General features: G+C 49.3%; 1 protein-coding gene across 17 annotated transcripts in view; it reads right to left on the minus strand.

Moving 5' to 3' along the window:
* Window positions 1-3,056: 3,056 nt before the first annotated feature.
* The window catches only part of Tmem40 (transmembrane protein 40), a 42,847-nt gene continuing 22,769 nt past the window's right edge, over window positions 3,057-23,134 (minus strand). For 4 of the 17 annotated variants that reach the window (XM_063237743.1, XM_063237746.1, XM_063237745.1 and 1 more), the window contains exons 2-13: window positions 17,243-17,314; window positions 16,615-16,767; window positions 13,552-13,641; window positions 12,430-12,483; window positions 9,826-9,861; window positions 9,506-9,538; window positions 8,972-9,019; window positions 6,728-6,799; window positions 6,473-6,547; window positions 6,018-6,080; window positions 5,466-5,529; window positions 3,057-4,793 (exon numbers count right to left, since the gene is read on the minus strand). In XM_063237743.1, the coding sequence (XP_063093813.1) occupies window positions 4,703-4,793; window positions 5,466-5,529; window positions 6,018-6,080; window positions 6,473-6,547; window positions 6,728-6,799; window positions 8,972-9,019; window positions 9,506-9,538; window positions 9,826-9,861; window positions 12,430-12,483; window positions 13,552-13,641; window positions 16,615-16,767; window positions 17,243-17,314 (851 nt within the window). In that variant the 3' untranslated portion in view covers window positions 3,057-4,702. The remainder of the gene's footprint in view (window positions 4,794-5,465; window positions 5,530-6,017; window positions 6,081-6,472; window positions 6,548-6,727; window positions 6,800-8,971; window positions 9,020-9,505; window positions 9,539-9,825; window positions 9,862-12,429; window positions 12,484-13,551; window positions 13,642-16,614; window positions 16,768-17,242; window positions 17,315-23,134) is intronic. The other 13 variants (XM_063237753.1, XM_063237757.1, XM_063237756.1 and 10 more) reach the window with 7 other exon arrangements.

Here is a 23,134-nt window from a genome sequence, read left to right on the forward strand (position 1 = left end):
TGCTGTTGTACAGAGTGAAGGTGCATTGGATACAGTGAGCTCAGAGATATGCCAGTGTTTGGACTATGGGCACTGTGCTGTCACCAGATGAAATGAGGGCCTCATCCCAAGCACACTGGCAGCAGCTGAGGAAAAGCAATGTATTTCTGACTTTACTAGAGAATGCCAAACAACTTTCCAGAATGGCTCAACAGCCTAGTGTGGTGGCTCACTCCTGTCATCCTGGCACTTGGGAGGCTGAGGCAGGAGGACTGCTGCTAGTTTGAGGCCAGGCTGGGTTACATAGTGAGATCAAGGTCAGCCTGAAGTACATAGTGAGACTGTCTCAAAACAAAAACAAAAAGTTGCCACCATGATTTCTAGCAAGGGCTGCTCTCCTTCATTTGTGTCTCTTTGCAGAGGCTTCCGGGGTTGCCAGTCATCACTGTGACCGTGATCATACATCCCCAGCTTTGAACAGCTATTCTTACATAGTGAGTCCATCTCAGGGAGAAGGCACTGCCAGCTAGCCCCAGCTTCCTTTCTGGGCTGGGTCCCCAGCTCTATTTTTAGACAGCACAGACAAAGCTTCCCAGGATCTACTGGAGCCTGAAATGCAACCAGAGCCTTTGCTAGAGTGGCCCTAAACCCAAGCAAGATAGTTTCTGGGGAAGGCCAGGGTCAGCAGGGCCAGCTCTGGGACCTCCCAGGCACTAGAGCTCTTCAGTGGATACTCAGGTCATTAGTGGTAGAACCGGGGCTGTTCCATGTCCCTGTGACACAGCCAGGCTGCCTTAGACTGAAAAGTGGGATGGGCAAAATGGGTTCCTGTTCTTCCTGTCCTGGCTAGGCAGCAGGCTGCCCCTGCCCACCAGCCACACACCACGGAACCAGACGGTACACAGAGCAGTGGGCCACATCCAGTGGGCCACATCTGCTCAGTGCTCGAGATTTTAAAAGTCAGGAGCTAGGCATGATAGCCCATGCCTGTGAAACCAGCACTCAGGATACTCTGAGGCAGAAGGATTGCTAAGAGTTCAAGGCCAGCCTGTCTCAAAAACAAAACAAAAGCAGTCACAGCTAGGTACAGCTCAGGAGTGCAGCACTCACCTACCATCTGTGAGGCTCTGGATTCCATCCCCAGCACTAATAAATAAATAAGATCATATAACAATCAGAGTAAAACAGAGTGTAGAATTTCCACTTTTTGGTTTGTACAACTCAGTGGTGTTGAGCACAGCCACACAGTTGCATAGATATCCCCATTGCCTATCTCCAGGCTCCTGCCAACTGTTCTGTTTACTCTCTCCGTGGATTCCACTACTGTAGAAACTCTAGATAAGCTGAATCATCCAGTATTTGTCTTTTTTGGCTGCCTTGTTTCATTGACATAAGGTTCTCAGGGGTCACCCATATGGCAGCTTGTGTCTCAACCACTTTCCTTTTCAGGGCTAATATTTGTGTTATGTGTGTGTGTGTGTGTGTGTGCACATATACTGTGTGCATTATGTTGTACATGTTAGGACAAACTTTCAGTGATCCTCCTGCTTCAGTCAACTGAGTTCTGGGTTCTATATGCAGCACTACACGCAGCTGTTTCTGCCTTTTGGCTCTTGAGAATGACTTTTGCTGTGAACAGGGATATCCAAGTATCTTAAAATTCCTGAAGTACAGGCCTAGAAGTGCAATTTCTAGATCATACAGTAATTCATTTTATGATTTTTTTTGTCTTTTTCATTTTTATCAGTACCGGGGATCGAACTCATGACCACCTGCTTGAAAGGCAGGTGCTTATGCCGCTGAGCTAAATCCCCAGCCCCAGTAATTCATTTTAATATTTGAGTAAACATCATATTTTCCTTTGGAGAATTAGAAAAAACTAATTGGCAACATTTATTTTTGGTACCAGGATTCAAACTCACAACCTCATGTTTGCCAAGCAGGCACTTATGCTGCTGAGCTAAACCCTGGCCCTAATTGGCCACATTTTTTTGTTGTTGTTGTTTTTGTATTTTTACCGATACCAGGGACTGAACTCACGACCACAGGCTTGCAAGACAGATGCTTATGCCGCTGAGCTAAATCCTCAGCCCCAATTGGCCACATTTTTAAACCTCTGGGTTTGAGGTTTCTGTTGACAGAGATGATCTGACGTCATTGATCCTATGTTCACGAAACCAGACTCCTTCGGCTCCTTGGAGACACTGGTCCAGCAGGGGCCAGCTTCTAGGGTCCTCTTGCTTGCTTTCCAAGTCTGATGACCCCAGGGCCATTCTGAGAACAAGGACCAAGGTTGTTTGGCCATGATCACCAAGAGTTCACCTCCAGCCAGATATGATGACCATATCTGGAATCTCAGCACTTTCTGAGGCTGAGGCAGGAGGAATACAAACTTGACTCCACTCTGGGCAGTTTAGTGACTTACATTGTTTTAAAAAAATATAGTTCAGAAAGGGCTAGGGATGTAGTTCAGTATGAAGGTTCTGGGTTCCATCCCCAGTACCCCCCCCCCCAAGTGGCCTGCCCAACAGACTTAGGTAGGTCACCAAACCTCTTGGGCCTCTGTTTCTCCATCTGCAAAGTGAGAGCATTCATCCACCTCAGGGATGTGTGAGAATGAAACCGACTGACCTACGTGCTTGTGTAGAACACCATTAGAACCCGAGAAAGTGCCACACAGAATCTGTGAGCTCAGCAGAAACCCCCACTTTTTCACAGCTTCAAGAGTTCTCATTTCTCCAGCCACTCTTTATATTCCCACTCTGGCCCCTTCCTCTGTGTTCCCTAGTTAGTCATTGTTGCCCTTGTTGTGTAAGACTAGAACTAAACACATGCTCTTGGCATGACCTGGCCAATGTAAGGTAGGACCTATTATTACCATCTCCACTCCAGACTGCATACCTCTATCAATAGAACCCAAATAGGCAATGGATTTTGTTTTGTGCCCTTATGTTATGTGTTAGATATAAAATGTTCTCCCAAGGTCTCATGTGGTTAGAGATGGGACTTCTGAAAGGTGATTGGATAAATAGTGTACTGGTCAGGGTTCTCTAGAGGAAGAGAATCAACAGAAAATATGTGTATAATTACCCAAAGGAATTTATTAGGTAGCTTACAGGGTCAGAGGTGGGAGAGTATGCAATGGCTGTCTGTACACTAGAGAACAGTAGCTGCTCAGCAGCAGAACAAAGGAGTCGAGAATGCAGCACCTGCCCAAGGTCAAAGGCCTGAAAGTTCCCCAGAAGGTTGCAGGTGTGAGTGAGTCCAGGTTGGAAGCTGAAGAAAGCAGAAGAAGATGTACCGCTCAGGCAGGTTGGAGCTCTTCACATATTTGCCAATTTCTTCCTTCTTTCCTTTGATTCCATGTAAACAACAAGTCTATTGGTTGGTGCCACCCATGGGGGGGGTGGGTCTTCCTCCTCAGTTTGTTGGCCTGTATGTGGACCACTTCCAGATATAGCCACAGACATACCCAGAATCATACTTTTTATTTGTTTATTTATTTTGCCTTTTATGAGATAAGAGTCTCATTATGCAGTTCAGGCTACTCTTGAGTTTACTTTGCAGCCCAGGCTAGTCTTGTACTCACAATGATCCTCCTGCCTCAGCCTCCTGAGTACTGGGGTTACAGGTGTGTGCCACCATGCCTAGCTTTTATTTTTTGAGACAAGGTCTCATTAGGTAGTTCAGACTGATCTTGAACTATGTAGTCCAGATTGGCCTCAAACTCACAGCTCCGAGGGCTCTAATCTCATCAAAGGATCAATTCATTGATGTGCCAATAGATGGATAGGTGGATAGGAGGTGGGGCCCAGCTGAAGAAAGCAGGTCACATGACTTCAAAGGGTGTTTCTTTTCTCTGGGTCTTTCCCTGCATCCCTGCTTCCTCGCCTGTTTCTGCCTTGTAGCCAGCTGGGTGTGGACTGACCCTTCTGAAACCATGAGCCCAGATAAATCTCTCCTTTAAATTGCGGATGTCAGGTATTTTGTCTCAGCAACCAAAAGCCAACTCCCACATCTTATCTCAATCCTTTGATGTTTGTTGAACTGAGAGTACTCATATTCCACATCCTTTTCACAAGCATGTTCACAAATCCTTTCCTCCTATCCTATCCTTGTGAGTGAAGTCTTAGACTAAAGTAAGGCACTGAGGCTTTATCCACATGTAACACTTTATTCAGTAGGATAAGTGCCCGCCCTCCTTGGTGGTTCAAAGATCCCAACTGTGTCTTCAGGTTCAAGGAAACTAAAGGAATGTGTAGTTGACTTTTCAGATTTGGAGAGAGAATGTTTACTTGCATCTTGATGAAGTCCTAGGCAATAGGTTTGTCGCTGGCTGGAAGGGCTGTGGGAAGGATCCCAAATGCTATGGCTTTAGTGTTCAATATCTTATTTGCAGGTGCACTTTGGGGACCCCGCATGTGGTACCTGCATCAGAGCAGTGGTCTGTCTGTCACACTATGACTCAGTATGAGGTTTTGGAAGAAGCCAAGAGCCTAGAGAGATCTCAGTTCCAGGCCCTGGTGGTGGCAGCAGCCTCAACCATTCCTGCTGCTCCAGGTGCACAGGACCAGTCCTACATGCCTCCATCTCAACAGCAGGACCTCAATTCTGCACTGCCAGATGGTACTGCCCTGTCCAGTCACTGCCAATAGTCACACCACATGAAGGCAAAAGAGTACTCTTTATTGTGTGGCTCGGTCTCCTGCCTGTTACCCAAATGTCACTGTCCTTGTGGCCTCAAGGAGGCAGTGGTTAAACTCAAGCCATTGCAGCTGCCACCCAGCAGAGGCCTCAGTCCGTCCTCCTGAATCCTGGAAGGCAAAGTGCAGGATAGAGGGTTGAAGGCAGCCAGAGCATCCCCACCAATACCCCAGACACCCAGAGCTCACAGAATGGGAAGGGCAGGCTCATTCCTGCAGCTACTATGAATCTCCACAACCCACAGCTACAGTAATGAATGCCTCCTTCGTTAATTAAAGGAGACAAACGCTTCTGCAGCACAGAGCCATAGCCCCCTAGCTTCTCTGATCTGAGTCACATGGGTGAACAGGAGCTGCTGCTCAGCAAGGAGGAGCTCCTTTCTCCTCTACCAGGTACTGTACCACTCAGCCACATCTACAATCTTTTTCACATTCTATTTTGAGACAGGGTCTCACTAAGGTACGCAGGCATGCGCCTTGCACTCGCAGCTGAAAGAGAATCTACCCCAGCCCAGGCCAGTCAATTTAGCTGTGTGACCCAGGAAAGTCACTACGACTCTCTGATCTTCATCGTCCTCACCAGGGAAACAGAACTACTAAGGCCTCCCCACCAGAGTCATCAGGCAAACACTGCCAAGGGGGAGACTGTGTTAGGGAAGGGAGCCCTCTGTGAGTCACTGAGCCATGTGCCTTCACTTTCCATGGTGTTTGGAACACAAGCCCTCCCACTCCTCGAGTCCTCACTAGGCCAGCAAATGCTCTGTGTACTAGGAATGACCATACCCATTATCCTGGGCACAAAACAGGAGGCTCAGAGAGGCTATGAGGGCTGAGTTTCCAACCAGCACTGCAAAATGAAAACAAAACAAAACAAAACAAAACAGCCACAAGCCCTTCCAGAGTCACAAAGCTCATAAACTCTTAAGATGATAGATGGAAAGTCCAAACTGAAGCATCCTCTTGCCTCTAAGAACTTTCCTACATGTTAAACCTCTTTCAAAACAAGCAGGGGGCCAGCATAGTGATGCACACCTGTAATTGCAGCACTCAGGAGGCTGAGGCGGGAGGATTGTTGTGAGTTCAAGACCAGCCTGGGCTACAAAGTGTGCGCAAGGCCAGCTTGAAATGCATAACAAGACCCTGTCTCAAACAAAACAAAACTAAACTAAACTAAACTAAACAACAACAAAAAAACGGAAGTGGGGAAGGGAAGCACACATGCCTATAATTCCAGCACTCAGGGGGCCAACCTGGGCGACATACTGAGACCACGTCAATCCCCCATCTCCAAAACCCCTGCTTGGCAGTGGGAGCACAGGAAGCTCGGAAAGTTACCCAATTGCCTGATCTTCTGGAAGAGTGGGAGGAAGCCGCGCAGCACGCTGTGGATCCGGTACACTGCGAGAACAAAGGAGGCCAAGTCAGCTTGTGTCCCCTCCACTCATGGCCACGCTGGGCGAGGGCCCAGACTACACAGCTCGGCTCCATGGTTGGGCTGCGGGGCTGCGCTCAGGGGATGGAGCCGAGGTTAGGACTACGAAAACAGAAGAGGCCTGAGCCTCAGTCTCGGCTCCATCGCCTGGTTTGGGAACCATGTTGCAAAGTCTCGCTGGCTTCAAAATCCATGTTGTTCACATTTAACTGTTGCTACTTGATTTTTAGGGAAATGCCCATAGTTTTCCACCCGCAGGTTCTGCCAGTGTGACGGCACCCTGACCTTGCAAGCGGCCAGGAAGAAAACACGGGAACAGGAAATGTAAAACAAGAGCTGTGGGGGCGACAGGACTCACCCAGCCCAAAGTAGATGCCCACGGTCTCGAGCGAGGCGAAGGTGAGCAGGCCGACGCCCAGGGACATGAACCAATCTGCGGGCAGAGGGAGGGCTCAGTGCAGGGTGGCCCCGCCCCCGCCCCGCCCCTCCCACTAGAGTGCCCGCCCCTCGGCCCCCCAGTACCCGCCTGACGCTTGCTTGCCCCTCCAAGCCCCGCCTCTCCCTCAGCGCCCCACCCCTCCCCTCCCCTTCACTGCTAGTAGAGATGCCTCACCTGCGTAGTAGTGGTAGCTCACTAGCAGGGCTCCGATGCCAAAGCACAGCAGCACGAAGTGGAAGAACTCGTCTGCCAAGGCGGAGGCAGAGCGTTACTATTCGTCCCTTCCCTTCCTGGCTCTCAGTATATGCGGTGTGTGCATGTGCAGGGGCTGGACCTCAAGGCCTTGCCATGCTGCCCAAGAACCCTCTCCACATCCAAGAACGCTCTTGTTTTTTGTGTTCTTTTGAGACAAAGTCTCGCTGGCTTCAAAATCTTGGGCTCAATGGCTGGCTCTTCCTGCGTTGGCCTCCCCACTGGCTGGGACTATGGGCAGTTTTCTTGTTTGTCAATGACAAAGCCTCTGCTCAAATGGAAACATTCAGAGACCTGCTCCTGCTCCTGACCAGCCAAACTAAAACTTGTTGGGGGTTGGTTGTGTACATTTGTCATCTTGGCACTCGGGAGGTGAGGCAAGAGGACCACCATGAGTTGAAAGCCAGCCTGGGATACACAGTGAGTTCAAAGCCAGCCATAGAGAGACCTGGTCTCAAACAACCAAACATAAATAATAAAATGCCTTTCTGGCTCTTATCTCCTTGTTTAATTTCTATTGCACACATTGCCATCCCATTTATGTTGTGGTTTTGTGTTCTCATCTGCCTTCCACCTGACGTGGCTCTGGACAGCTCTATGGTGGACAGGAGCTTAGTGAACCTCCTTCCCAATGTCCTCCAGCATGAAGGGCAGCCCCAGCAGGCACAGGTGCTCAATACTTTGTTGATAGTTACAATAATGATCAGAAATGCAGGTTGGAGCCAGGTGTGGTGGCACATGCCTGGAATCCTAGCACTTGGGAGGCTGAGGCAGGAGGATCATTGCAACTTCGAGTTGAGCTTGGGCTACAAAGTGAGCTCAAGGCCAGCCTAAACTGCATAGTGAGACCCTATCTCAAAACAAAGAAAAAAAGAAATGCAGGTTGGCCCGGAAGAAGTTGCTAAGATCCCAGAGGTGTGGGGGTGCTAAGAGGTGGGGCATAGGCACAGGATCCCAGGGTGCTTGTGATAGAGCAGAAGCCCTTGCACTTTGCCAGGCATGTGGGAGCCACTATGGAGGGAGCACAACTCTCCTGCTGTCTTCTAGCCTTGACAAAGAACTTTCAGAGGCTGCATGTATATTTACTTGGTGGTACAGGGGATTGAAAATGTACTTGGTGGTACAGGAGATTGAAACCAAGGTCCTCAGACTGAGTTCCATCCCCGGCCCTGTTAGTTTTTATTTTGTGACACCGTCTTGCCAAGTCTCTGAGCTGCCCAAGGTGGGTTCAAACTTCCAGTCCTCCTGCCTCAGTCTTCCAGAATGCTGGGATTTTAGGCATGAGCCACCATGCATGTGCAAACATTTTTCAAAGAAAGAAGGGGCTGTGAATGTGGCTCAGTGGATGAGCACTGCCTAGCATGCATGAGGCCCATCCCCAGCACAAGAACAAAACCCAGCAGAGAGAAAAAAGTCAGGACAACCTGGAGAAGGCTATGTGCAACTAGGCAGAGGCACAAGGGGGTGCCAAGGCCTCAGGGACACCCATCATAGCTACTCCCTGCTGTGAGGCCTCCTGTCACTTCCAGACCTCTCTGAGCCTTGGTGCCTTCATGCAGGGCGATGAGGGCCACTGGGGCTGCACAGCACAGTGCTCTGTGAGCAACAGGGGTCCTCCACCAAGCTGGGGTCTTGGCTGAGGTGCAGCCCCAGGGTGAATGCTCACCTGACACATGGGAGACCTGGGCTCCTCTCCAGCACCTTGCACACAAACTGAGCCTAAGCCCCCACCTCCCATAACCCACCACTGCAGTCTCCCGTCCTGTTCCCTTCTTCTCAGAGTCTGGCCCCATTCCCTCCTCAAGGCTCCCCCCCCCCCCCCCGTCCCACATCCAGCTCCCATCCTGGTCTTAGGACCTGGGAGGCACTGGCATCCCAGTGACTTCACACAGTACCAAAAGAGCCCCAGATCAGGTTTGAGAGACCAGATCATGCCAGCTGCTCAGACCAGGTTTGGGAGGCCAGATTATACCAGCTGCTCACTAATGGTGAGACCATACTGCCAGCCATCTTGAGCCTCAGTTTCCACATCTGAAAGTAGGCATCAACACTCTATCTTCTTGCAGGTTCAGAGCAGAGTGCCATGACAATTGTTTTAGGCCACTGCTGTCTTGAACCTCAGCAGTGTGGATGGCCACGTGATGTGGCTCTGGACATGTTTCTTACCGTCCTTCTTTATGTTCAGTCTGCTTAACTGTGAGTCTTCCACAGCTCCTTGGGAACAAGTGAGATACAAAGCTTCGCTTAGATACAGACACAGGCAACAAGCACAGAAACAAACAAACAAATATCTGTCAAGGTACAGAGGTGTCTGTTTGCAATCCCAGCACTCAGAAGGCTGAGGCAGGAAGATAGATCACTGTGAATGCAAAGCCAGCTTGGGTTACACAGTGAATTCAAGGCCAGCCTGTCTCAAAAACAAACAAACAAACAAAACACAAAAACCCCAGAAAAACAAAAGCAGGACAATAGGTGGGAGGTTCTTGTCCTTACCCCATGAAGGCCTGGAGCCTTTAAGGATTGGGATGCTCACTGCACTGGCCCTGTCCTCAGAGTCCACTGAACCCACTCTGTCCCATCCCATGTCAGTCATGCTGGCTGGTTCAGCATCCCTGCCGGGATGGACCCATTCTCTCATGCCCTGTGGTCCCCTTACACCCCCAGGACCCAAGCAGCCCTGCTTTCCGCATCCACTTCTACCTTCTGTGGGGCCCACGCCTCTCTGTCGGAGTCCTGGAAACAGAAACTCAGTGTCAGTGTCCAGTCAGCATGAAAATATCCCTCTGCCCTAGGGAAGCCACAGGTGACCTAAGTAAACATCCCCAGGGACAATCTGATGGGCCACTGTTGTCCCCCTACCCTCTCCCTGCCTACCTCCCTCCACAACCTAGCCTGTCCACCTGGAGCCAGGTGGGGGATGCCTAGTGTCCCTGGAGTTTACCATCACAGTGGTGCCTCTGCCAGGGCTGGCTGGTGGGTCATCTAAATTGACAATTCCTGGCCCCAGCCTGGTCACTCACCTGTTTCCTCAGATGGCACCACCTCTCCCGAGTCATCTGCAGGGAAGGAAACCAAAGGTCACATAGGCATGTCTCCTCAGGAGAACAGGAGGCACAGAGTGGATGCAGACCCTGGCAGGGACTTGCACCTGGTCTGGTGTGGGCTGGGTGGGAATGGGAGGTGGGGCAGGTGGCTACAGGAGGAGCCACCACCTGCCAGCCATCCAAAGCTGCTGCAGGCTCATCTGCTGGGCTTTATAGGTCTTCCCTTTCCGGAAGAAACCAAGATTATCATAAACTTCCCATTTTGTTTATTTATTTGTTAGTTGGTTTTGGTTTTATGAAGCAAGATCTCACTATGTGGCTCAGGCTGTCTTTGAACTCATTATGTAACTAAACTTGTGGCAATCATCCTGCCTCGGCCTCCTGAGTGCTGGGATTACAGATATGTCCCACCACACTGAGCTTAAATTTCCGCATTTTATAGAAGGCTGGCAGCCCTTATATAGTCACTTTACACATTCACCAGGAATTGCTTCTGGGACCCCAGACACCCAAATGTGGGGATGTTCAAGCCCTTACATCGTGAGTTGAGTGATTATTTGCATGTGCCCTGTGCATATCTTCTATACTTTCAACTATCTCCAGAAGATGAATAATATCTAATACAAGGTCAGCGTGATGTAATATTGTTATACTGTAAAAGTTTGCATATGCTCAGGGATTTTTGTTTTTGTTTTTGTTTTGATAGTGAGGATTGAACCCAGGGCCTATATCCTCACACAAACACCTTTTTGTTAATTTTAGAACTTGCTAAGTTGCTAAACTGCTTGGCTGGGCTGGAATACTTGCAATCCTCCGACCTCAGAGTGTTGGGATGACACCTGCAGCCACCATACTGGCTTTTTTTTTTTTTTCATTTTTGACCCTATGTTGAACTCCTGAGTGCACAACTCAAGGATGCCAAAGACCTCCCACACCCCACTCATTGAAGACATTGCATAGCTCAGATGGGACACTGTTTCATGAGCTAACGTGTAGGGAAAACCCTGGCCAACGCTGGAAGTGGCACCCTGAATTGAAAAGTGTTCAGGCTGAAAAGCTGTGAACTGTAGAACAGATAAACTATATTAAAAACTTTTTTTTTCTTCTGATGCTTATGGGACTTGTACCTAGGACTTCAAGGATGCTCTAGGTCCGACTCTGTCCCTGAGCTGCCGCCCAAACAGTAGGAACGGAAAACCCACAGCAACAGCTCCGCAACCTGCTGCAGAGTAGGCGCCCCTGTGCACGCGCAGGCCGCCGCGCAGCGCCCGGGAAGCCGTCACGTCACGGGCGGGAGCAGGGTAGGGCCAGACTGGTGACAGGGCCTCCCGCCGTGGTGTGGGTCCAGTGCCCGGGATCTCTCTCCTAGTCAGCCGCTCCGCCTCTCACGGTGGGCGGGCTCCTGTCATCCTCCCCGCCCAGACCCCACCCCCGTCCGGTCCGCCTTTCCGGACCACAAGGGGGCGCTCAGCGCGACCTGGAGCCGTCCCAGGGCCGCTTGCAAAGTGACAGAAGCGCCAGAACTGAGCGAGCAGAGAAGGCAGGAAGTGTAGGAGCCTCTAGGATGTCATTGGGAAGAGCACATAATTCACAAATAAGTGACAAGCCAGCAATCTGGGATGCTGAGGCAGGAGGATTGCAAGTTCTAGTCCACCCTGGGCAATTTAGCAACTTAGTGAGACCTGTTTCAAAATGAAAAATAGAGGAATAGAAAGGGTTGGGTATATAACTCAGCGTGAAGGTGCTGGGCTCAATCCCCAGTACTGAAAAAACAACACCCCAAAAAAAAAAAAAAAAAAAACCAAAAAACCCAAACCCAAATAGGTGACTGTATTTACATTTTCTACAGTGAATATAAATTACTTTTATGAGAAAAATATTTTACATTACACAGAAACATAACAGCTTCTCTTATTTTATACCCAGTGAACCCTCTCTTAAACTATTTGAGAAATGAAAAACATTTCCTGTTTTTTGTTTGGCTTGGTGCTGGGATGCTGCCCAGGATGCTGAGCAGGGTAACGCTTTCTGTGTCAAAAAGCAGCATCTGTAGTAAAGTGATGAGCATGCAAAGATAGTTCTCAATGCTGTTCTGATTGGCAGCCTCAGGTCACACCCAGGATGCCAGGCATGCTATGTTTTTTCTCTGAGAGCTACCTAAATGTTTCCTGCTGGTTTTCTTGTGCCAGGTTCCTGGCAAGCTGGTTCATTCCATTGCAGGGCTCCCAGCTGCAAAACCATGTTGTCTGGACCTTCTCGCTTCAGTGGCTAGGAGTCCAACACTCTTAAACAGCCCAGGGTCCCAAGAAGCGTCCTGACCACGCTCATTTTGCTGACCAGATGCAGCAGTCAAGAAAATGGATGAGGGAGGGGATATTGCTCAATGGTACAGCATCTGCCTGGCAAGTGCAAGGTCCTGAGTTCAATGCTCAGTACCAAAAATAAAAGTGAATGCCTCTTCCAGGTCACCCCACAAGTCGAAGTCACAACTCCAGCCAGGAGGAGGCCCTGAAGCCATCACTGTCTCCCCCCACAGTCCCCCAGCTCCATGTCCTCCCAAGCCAGCGGAAAACTCGTTACCTCTGTAGAGCTGTAATGCATCCTTCGTCATACAGGCTACCCTGTACTCAGCCCCTGGGGAGACAAACTCTCTGGTGAGTGGCCCATGGTGATGTCCCCACTGTGCCCACCTCCACGGAGCTGAGCTGGGCAGTCACAGGCCTGGGTCTGCGGGGGCCTGGCAGCCTGGAGAGGCCTTCCCTTTCACTGTCCCACCCCGCTTGGTCCCTCCCAAGGAGACAGCACCCAGGTGATGAAGAAAGAACTGGATGCCTGAGAGGACCCAGCAGTAGCCAGTGTCACTGACTGAGCACCTAGCGTGTTCCTCAGTATGTGAGTAATTCATATTTACTGTTTCCCATTAGCCACATGGAAACCCCATGAAGAAAATCTGAGCACAACTCCACTTGGTAGACAGATAAACTGAGGCTCAAAACTGTAAATAGAGCTGAGTATAGCTGAAGGGTATAGCACTTGCCCAGCATGCACAAAGCTCTAGGCTTGATTTCCAGCAGCAGCGAAAAGAAGGAGGAAGGGAAAAATAGGTTAAATTATTTTCCCAAACTCACATAACCAGTAAGCAGCAACTCAGCTGGGTCTGTTATAAAACCTGAATATCTAATCTATCCTCCTTTCCTTCTCTTTTTTCTTTCCTTTCCTCCATTCTTTTCACAGTGTTAGGGTGGAATCCAAGGCCTGCACCTGCCAGGCATATCTCTACCATGGAGCTGCCCTACAACAAACATTCTAGAAATGTCATCAACCAGAGATAACCACTATTAACATTTTGACATTTTTCCTTCCAGTCTTGTTTGGAACCATATAAGTATGCATTTTTCCAAAGTATATATGAGGTCGAATGAACTCTACAATTTGATACAGTTTTCTGCAGTCTCTCTTTGTAGCCCAGGCTGGCCTTGAACTCTCAGTAATCCTCCTGCCTCAGCCTCTTTAGTGCTGGGATTACAGGTGTGCTCCATCACACTTGGAAACAGTTTTCTTTTTCCCATCAGAGGCAGATGGAGGGCAGAGCTGTGACTGGACAGGTGCGGCACTGTTTATCTATCTACACTGTGGGGAGTGACATCGTCACTTAGACAGCTCAGGAGCCCCACTGTGACCCCTGGGACAGCCTCTGTGTACCACATGGGCTGCTCCTGCGGTGGTGTCCTGTGCCCAGGCTCTGTCCACGCTTTCCAGGAACTCTGGGGTGCTGATCCTCATCGCTGCTGTCTGTGGAGACAGACACAAACTGGGACCTTGCCCCTGAGGAAGGCACTGTGCCAGGGGATGGGGCCCTGCCTCTGACCCTCCACACCACTTCCTCGTTCTGTCTGCTCTCGGTCTACCCTGTGCTTCCTTTGCCACTGCACTCATGACCTGGGGTGTCCATGAGGACGAGACCAGGGCCGCAGAGCACTAGATGATGGGGATGGTTTATGTCCCCAGAGTGTAAGCAGTGTCCTCTCTGCAGCTCGTCCTGTGTTCTGAGTACTCCCTGTGCCCCCTGCCCTACCTCCAGACAGGTGCTCCTGAGGTCACAGCCCGGCTAGCCTGGAGCAGGCAGTGAGTTGAATCATTGGGACCTAAAAGATGCAGGTCACCTGCACACAGGGACATCTGGGGTTGAGGAGAACGCAGGCCCAGGGCAGGTGGGAGAGGTGGCTCCCTACCCCCAGGGCTCTGAGAAGGTCTCAGTGTGGCAGAGCTCAGGCTCGATAGGCAGGTGGAGACCTCTGGCCAATCACAGGTATCCTGAAGAATTCCAAGAAGCCAAGTCAACTGTGTTTAAAAGACCAGCACACCCTTAGTCTCGACTGAATGCAGAAGGAGAAGTGTCTTGAGCACAAGTATCCCCAGTAGCTGAGTGGGGACTGGGTCTAGGAGCTATGGAGGCCCCCATCCCTTAGAATGGTGCTCTACCTGTAGAGAATCTACACAGCCCCCCACATACTTAAGCCATCTCTGGATTACTTATTTTGTTTGTTTGTTGTTTGTTTTTTGAGACACAATTTCACTACGTAGCCCAGGCAGGCCTTGAACACACTATGGAGCCCAGGCTGACTTTGAACTCATAGCTATCCACCTGCCTCAGTCTTCCAAACGCTGGGATTACAGGTGCTTGAGTCGTCCCAGTAAACAAAACCTCAAATCTCTGCCTAGCCCAGGGCAGACAACAGGCCACAGGGCAGGCCCAGAGAGTAGAGGAGGGGAGAGTCTCTGCTCCAAGTGGCCGGGAAGTCTTGCTGAGACCTCTTGCAGTGAGTCCCTCTCCTGCCTCACTCAGTAAATGCTACATTGTTGTGCTGCTATAAATTGAGTCTTGCCTTTCAAATTGGAAGAGGGAAAGTAAAACAAGATTGTTAACTCCTGGTGGATATTAAGGTGGTAAGGTATAAACAAGACCCCACTGGAGATGCCTTTTATTCTGCTAAAGCCACAGAGCCACTGTGATGATCTGTATTGAGATGTGATTTTTCAAAACAAAACGAAACAACCCCCCTGCCCCACTACACACAAAGTAAAACTTTTGGAGGAAGATGGTAGGTACATGATAAACCCAGGAAGCAGGGAGGGTTTAATGAGCTAGAGCTTTATGAGCTTCAATGAGTTAGTGCTAGGTGCTGAGACTTTATTTGGATAAAGATTTTTCATAGCTAGTAGTGCTCACTTGGAAGTCCAGCACTCTGGGGGGCTGAGCCAGGAGGGTTGCCAATTTGAAGCCAGCCCAGCAATTTAGTGACTTACTGAGACCTATCTCAAAATAAACAATAAAGAAAAGGGCTAGGGATGTAGCTAAGTGAGAAGGCCCTGGGCTCCATTCCTAGAATAAGGTTAAAAAAAAAAAAAGAAAACATTTTGCAACCGGGAGTGGTGGCTCATGCCTGTAATTCTAGCACTTGGGAGGCTGAGGCAGGAGGATGGTTACGAGTTCAAGATCAGCCTAGGCTACAAAGTGAGTTCAAGGCTAGTCTGAACTGCATAGCGAGACCCTGTCTCAAAAAAGACAAAAAAAAAAAAATTTTTTTTTTTTTTGCAGTGCTAGCTAGGCACTGCGGTGCACTTCAGTAATCCCAGCACTCAGGAGGCTGAGGCAGGAAGATTGTTGCAAGTTTGAGACCAGCCTGGGCTACAAAGTGAGCCCAAGGCAAGGCTAAATCGCATAGTGAGACCCTGTCTCAATAAAAAAAAAAAAAAAAGATTTTGCAGTGTCAAGGATGGAACAGGGCTTAAAGCACACTAGGCAAGAGCATCAATGTTTTCTAAAAGGCAAGAGATTTATATAGGGGTGGGGATTTAGCTCAGTGGCATAAGTGCCTGCCTGGCAAGCATGAGGTCATGAGTTTGATCCCCGGTACCAAAAAAAAAAAGAGCTCTACCACTGAGCTACACACTAGCCCCTCCTCATGTGAAGAATTTAGCCCTCACTGTAATCCTGAGTTACTACTGCTAACTTCATTTTTGAGGCACAGGGGCAGGGGCTACCGGGCTCATCCTTTACCCAAGGACCCACAGCTGGTTAGGGGCACAGACAGGTTGTGAGCCCATGATGGAGACTTCAGCACTGAGTGCCCCCAACACCTCTACACAGTGCTCCACACAAGGTGTAGCCACCTCCAGGGTCTGTTCAAGGAACAAGATTAGCTGTACCTGGGTGTGGTGGCACACACCTGTCACCCCAGCACTTGGGAGGCTAGGATAAGGATTACTTTGAGTTTGAGGCTAACCTGGGCTACATAGCAAGACCCTGTCTCCAAAAAAAAAAAAAAAAAAAAATGTCTACTCCATTACAGCACAGCTGTGCCCAAGAACAAACAGAGGTGGCTAGGTGTAGAGGAAAAGAGGGGGAACAGTGCTGATATATCAGGTACATCTCTTCAAGTGTAAAAGACTGTGATCCTCTTTTTTTTGGCGTCAAGGTCATACTGGCCTTAAACTCAGTATGTAACCCAGGCTGGCCTTAAACCTGAGGGTCTTCCTTCTCAGCCTCTCTGTGGCTGAGATGACGGGCATGCACCACCCTGCCCAGTGGGTAAAGTGCCTTTCTTGAATACAATTTCTACACATACACATGTGCACACACACATACACTGTATTTTAAGGTTAGGTTTTGCTGTGGATGTTGGAGAAGAAGCCTGGGGCCTATGCACACTCAGCCAGTGTTCTGCCATTAAACCAACCCCAGCCCTGAAGGTCTGTGTTTACCTGATGAAGAAGAGGAAGAGGAGGAGGACGAAGAAGAGGACGAAGAGGAGGATGAAGAGGAGGAAGAGGAGGAGGAAGACGCATCTCTCTTACTTAGCTCTTGGGAAAGCAGCCCAGACTTCCCATCTTGCTGCTGGAGCTCTGTCTCGCTGTCTGGAAGGCACACAGCAAGGGGTGAGTGTCCCCGCCTGTCCCACCAGGACATCAGTGCTGCAGGGGTCTGTGTGGTCCATGGGAGATCCAGGAGGTCCAGGCTGTCTAGGAAGCCCCCAGCTAGGACAGCTCTGCACATGGAGCCCAGAAAGGTACTTTGCAGCTCCCTGCCCAGCCTAGAGACCTCCAGATAGGAACTGGGAGCTGACCAGGAGCTCTAACCCCTTCCAGCCCTGGGCCCAGCAGGACCCGCCCATTTTTGAAAGACCTTCCTCAGTGCCACAGAAACCCTGCCCTTGTGCCTGGAAATACAGAGAGCACCTGAGGGTCCTCTCAGCAAGGGACAGCTGTGGCATACCTGGGAAAAGCCCCGAATTCACGTGGCGCCCTGGAGCTCAGGAGGGTGCCATCCCACACAAGTGCCCACCTCCCAGGCTTTGCCCAGAAACAGAACCAGTAAAAATACAGGGCAGACCTTCTGCTTCTCTGTAGATGTGACTGCTGTCTTGAGACTGGGACAGGAATGCCGTCGTCTCCATAGCATTCCCTGGAAGAAGAAGTAATTAATTTCACTTCAGTTAGTATCCTTACCATATAAAAAATTTGACAAACAAATAAGAAAAAGGAGTCCGGCATGGTAGCACATACCTATAATCCTAGCATAGGAGGCTGAGACAGGAGGATCACTATGAGTTTGAGGCCGGCTTGGGCTACATATTGAGCTCAAGGCCAGCTTGAACTATGCAGTGAGACACTATCTCAAAAAATAAAATAAAATAGCCTGGATATGGAGGGGAACCAGTCTAGCTCTGCAGGTCAGGCAGCAGTGTTGGAGGAGTGGGGTGAGCAGATGTGAGCTGAGTTTCAGCGGGTCTGAGGTAGCCACAGAGGCTCACAGGAGCAATTGGCCTGGTGGACTCTGCTTCTCAGCAAAGGCTTCTTCTATAAGCCATGTATGGTCCACTAGAGCCCATCTCCTCCTCCTTGAAGGTGATAGCTATGTCCCAAACATTAGGCCTGCATCCAGCCCCCACAGGTGGACTGCCTGGACCTTGGTTCCCCAGCTGCAGAGACAATTGGATCCTTCTAGCCTGGACATCCTGGCACCCTGATGTCCCTTCTACTTAAAGCCTTTGAGATCTATCTGTCCACTCGGCGAGTGACTGCAACTCAGGAGTAACCAGACTGGAAGAGGCCCAGAGCAGCAGAGTCCTATCCTGGGACACTACTGGCAGGCCCTTGACATCCTCCCCAAACAGGGGCTGGGTGTTTAAATCAGCCTGGGGTTAGTGTGTTTATACTAGAACAGCAAGGTCAAGGTTCTGACGAGGCCCACAGCAGGGACAGTGCTCACCATCCCATTGTGTCTTGCCCCAGCACATGGCTCACAGCTTCAGCACAACTGTGGGCAACGCTATCAGGTGAGCACCCTGGTGTTCCTGAGGCCGATTCTCCTCCTGGTATTCATGCTTGGGCACCCTCATTGCCCACTCTGGACAGTGCTACCCTCCTGGGCCCTTTGTCCTCCTGGACAGCCCTTTCTTTGTGTGTAGGACAGGGTTTGGGGCTGGGGTGCAGCTCCATGAGGAGCACTTGCTGAGTACCAGCAACACCCTAGGTTCCATCCCCTGCATCCAAAGAACAAAACAAAAAAATGCAACTATTAGGGTTTGTGTCTAGATGTCCCCTCCAAAGCCTCATGTGCTCATAGATGGGGCTTTTCAGAGCTGGCTGGATCTAGGGCCCGCAATGCTGGGATTAGGGGTATGTGACACAAAATTAGTTCACTGATTAGAATTAGCATAGTTCTGGATGTGGATAATGGAAGGCTCCTCCCCCCAGGTGTGGGTGACACCAATCAACAAGTTTATAGCCTGGTAGAATATAAAAGGAGAAGGACCTGGGGATTTAGCTCAGCGGCTTAAGCACCTGCCTTACAAGCAGGCGGTCCTGAGTTCAATCCCCCGTACCGATAAAAATGAAAAAGACAAAAAAAAAAAAAAGAATATAAAGGGAGAGAGAGAAGGCAGGCTGCTGGTGCTACTGCTTCACTGCCTCCTGCCTGCTGGCCATGAACTATTTCTCCTCTGTGATGTCCTCTGCCATGCTGCCCTGCCTTGGGCAGCCAACCCCTACAAACTGTGAGCTAAATAAACCTTTCGTCCCTTAACTCTGAATGTTGAGTGTTTTGTCTCAACAACAAGAAAAATAACTAAGAAGACAATAAACAAAAATCAGGGACCAATACAGCTTACAAAGGTTCTGGGGCTCCTGTGAGGTTGTAGGTAGGAACACACTGTGGGTCATTGCCTCTTGGCTGTGACAGGCAGCAGGGGACAGAGCCCGATTCAGCACTCACTGCCCAGCTCTGCATTGTGGGAACATCCCATTTCCTCTCTAAGCCTCAATTTCCCCAACTGCAAGATGGGGAAGAAAGTGTTACTATCTTCCAGGGATGTTCTCAGGGCCAGGAGCCCCTGGGGTAGGATCAGAGCTTCATGAAAAGAAGACACAGCACTCTGCACCTGAGAAGGTGGAGACCCAGCAGCTGCAGCACCTCCTTACCATCTCCAGCTCCCCATTCACACCCTTTTCCTTCCTCTCCACCCTCCTGCCTGCCATAAGTCCTCATTATCCCTCTGTCCTCCCCTTCTCCAAGTTAGAGACCACAACCGAGGCCCAGCCAGGTGTGTGGGTGACTGAGTATTTTTGGCACTCAGTCTGAAGCGGTGCAGAGAAAATGAGAGAGAGGGAGAGAGAGAGAGAGAGAGAGAGAGAGAGAGAGAGAGAGAAGGAGGAGGCCTTTAATTCAGGCTTGGGAGAGTTTCATAGGGGTAGAGCAGCTCTCAAGAACAAAGAAGTGAGATTGCTTTTATCAGTTTTGGCTGGGGGAGGAGTTTGGGTGGTGGGCAAAATGACATATCAACTGCTGATTTGAAGGAGCATATCTGCCTGTGTAAAACAGGAAACAGAACTATTTACTGGGGGCTGAGGGTAGAGGCTTGGGTGGCTATAGAGTCTTGGGATTAGAGAGGCTTGGGATCAGAGACGGATCAAATAGGGAGTAGAGGTTTTATTTCTGGAACTAGGAGAACATAGAAGTTACTGTTGGAGAGATAAATTGTTTCTCTGGGTCCGGTACTAAGTTGGGCAGATGTCACATTACAGATAGCTAAGCCCCAGGCTACAGAACCTATCAGTGGGCACACCTGTAATCCTACCACTGGGGAGGCTGAAGCAGGAGGATCATCAGGCAAACCTTGGTTAGACTGTGTCTCAAAAAACCAAACCAAACAAGAAATACAAAATGCCCTGAGGACCAGAAAGAGAGGAGAACTTGTCCATGGGCAGTGAGAAGTATGGAGCATTTGGATCTGAGGACAAAGTCCCTGTGAGAGGAGCTTCCTGTGGTTTGGATCTTGAGGATCCCTAAAGGCCTTGTACTAGAGGCTTGGTACCTCTGTGTGGTGTGATTGGGTTGTGACACCTTCCTTTCCTTGCTTCCTGGCCATGATGCCAGAGGTTTTGCTCTTTGATGCACTGCCTAAGCAAAGTCCCAACTGGTCACGGGCTGAAACCTCCAAAGCTGTGAACTGTTCCTTCTTATAAAGATGGCCTCAGGTATTTTGCTACAGTGACACAGAGAGAAAGAAAGGAGAGGCCGGTTTTCACTCCTCCTTTGTTTTGTCCCAGGTCCGTCAGGAAGCTTAAAGGGTGGATAACAGCTCACACTGCCCAGCTAGCTGAGCACAAACAAGACCACCATCACCTCAAATGCAGCCAACACCTGGCACCACCCCCAAGGAGGCCAGGAGGGCACTTAGACCAAAACAAAGTGAAAAGGGATACATTCACATGTGACGCCCAGAAGCAGAGTCACTTGCAAAGAAGTTGACCTTTCCTCTATCCCTCATTGCCACCAAGATTCTGAGAATGTGGGGACAGTCTCCATACAGCCACTGCCAGAAGAGAAGCCAAGGCTGCTGAATCCAAAGGGGAGGGTCAGGACCCTACAGTGTTTCCAGGGAATCTGCCAGCCCAGTGTACAAATAATTTCCTTAAAGTTCACTGCATGCTTGTAATCTCAGCACTTCAGAGGTTGAGGCAAGAAGATTGCCATGATTTTGAGGCCAACCTGGGCTACACAGTGAGTTCAAGGCCAGCCTTGCTTATAGAGCAAGTCGTGGTTCAAAAAAGTTTTTTTTGTTTTTCTTGGTACTGGGGATCGAACTCACAACCTCACACTTGCCAGGCAGGCACTTAAGCCACTGAGCTAAGTCCCCAGCCCAAAAGTTTCTTTCTTAAAAGAAACAGCTTTGAAGTGGTCCTGAAAACAGTGTGGTTTTGGTGATAAACTCATGAGTGGTCATAGTTAGGTCATGTGTCCTGCGCTCAGAATCTACCTACTAGTCTCTCTGGAAATAGTCACCAAGATGAAAGAAGAAAAGAAGAGAACATCTATTTCTATGTGGTTTAAACTATAAACAGAGGGCTGGAGATTTAGCTCAGTAGCCTAAGTATCTGCCTGGTAAGCATGAGGTCATGAGTTCAATCCCTGGTATCAAAAAATAAAATAAAATAAAAAACTACAAACAGTTAACAGTACAAAACTGCTGTGCCTCCTCATCCTGTAAGGTGGGGTCCCCACAGGCTACCGTGGAGCCCCAAGTGTGTGTTGCCCTTTTCTCTACAAACTACTGCCATCTACTGTACTGTACATAGGCACTCGGCTGGGGATTTGAGGCTCAAACAACAGCTTTTACTGAACCAGTCACCTTAGCGGGGATAAATGAATTCAAAGAGTCACTGCAAAGAAACCATGGAAGGAGATAACTCTAATCATGAGTGTGCAAACAAGTGACAAGAAAAGGAAAGAACAGACCACCCCACTTCCAGTTAAATCCTGTGTCAGACCTGTTACCACAATCAGATGTGATCTCAATCCTAATACGATACCCCTCAACAGGTGGATTTCCATGCATGTCACAGTGGTGAACTCCTCGTTTGGTGATAGCTTTGCCTTAAGTCATGAGCTGGTGGCACAGCTTCTTGTACACACAGATGCTCCTCTACTTGCAATGGGTCAGTAAGTTGAAAGCATCATAAGTCACAAATGCAACGAAAATATCTAACCTAGCCAGCATCACAGCTCAGCAACACAGCATGCTGCAGAGTCTGCTGTGTCAAGTATCTCATGACCCCCAATCCCACCCCACTTTGTGGGCACAGGCTGACGAGGCACTGTTGTTACTTTGCTGTCCTGCCCAGCATCAATCACCTGATAGGGTAGGACTGCACAGCCTACCCTGGGAAAAGACCCAGACTCACAAGTCAACACATGGGTTCTATGGAATGGTTTTGGACTATCATAAAGTTGGAAAATCATATATGGAATCATTGTTCAGTCAGGGACTATCTGTGATTTATAAATTTATCCATGTTCATGCTGGGGATATCCAAAGCCCAAAGCATCTTTCTTTGCACAGCCTAGCTTCTTCCTTGAGAAGATTGTGCACTGTTATGGTTTAGATCTAGAAGTCTCCCAAGCCTCATGAACTCATAAATGTGACTTTGGGGAGCTGACTGGATCATAAGGATGCTATCCTCATAGATGGTCCACTGATAGTTTATAGGTAAATGTGTTGTTAGGAGGAGAGGCCTGTGGGAAGAGGCAGGTCCTGAGGACGTGGCCTGGAAGGGTCTAGGTTCCTCCCTGGCTCCTTCTTTCTCTCTGCTTCCTTGCTGCTATGAGGTGAGCAGTTTCCTTCCACCAGACCCACCAGACCTAGAACCAGTCAACCATGCTAGGAATGAAACCTCAAAAATGTGCGCCAAAATAAACCTTTCCTTCTCTTAAGTGCAAGTGTTGGATATTTTTGTCCTAGCCATGAGAAAGTGACTAACACAATTGTTCTAGGTCCTTACATTTTTCCAGGATCTTAGGCCTGCTTTGGATTTTCAGGTCAAATCAGAATTTGTCCAGATTTAGGAATCAAGAAAACTAGAAGAATAAGCATGCCCAACACACCTTTTTTGAGGGCTTCATTGGTAAGTCTGAAGGTTAATAGGGAAAAAAATATTTTTTTAAAGTCATTGAAGACTTTTCCTGGCTCTAATTGCCCAAACTTGTAAGAGTGACTCAATAATCAGCCACACCAATCTCTTTGTCTCTCTTATTTACCAATCTCCGTCTCTGTCTCTGTCTCCGTCTCTGTCTCTGTCTCCGTCTCCGTCTCTGACTCTGTCTCTGTCTCTCTCTGTCTCTGTCTCTGTCTCTCTCTCTCTCTCTCTCTCTCTCTCTCTCTCTCACACACACACACACACACACACAGACACACATACACGATCACAATAAAATCCAGAAAGG

Source organism: Cavia porcellus, unplaced genomic scaffold (genome assembly GCF_034190915.1).
Source record: "Cavia porcellus strain 051 isolate PalLab524CR breed Dunkin Hartley unplaced genomic scaffold, mCavPor4.1 scaffold_27, whole genome shotgun sequence".
NCBI classification, from domain to species: domain Eukaryota; kingdom Metazoa; phylum Chordata; class Mammalia; order Rodentia; family Caviidae; genus Cavia; species Cavia porcellus.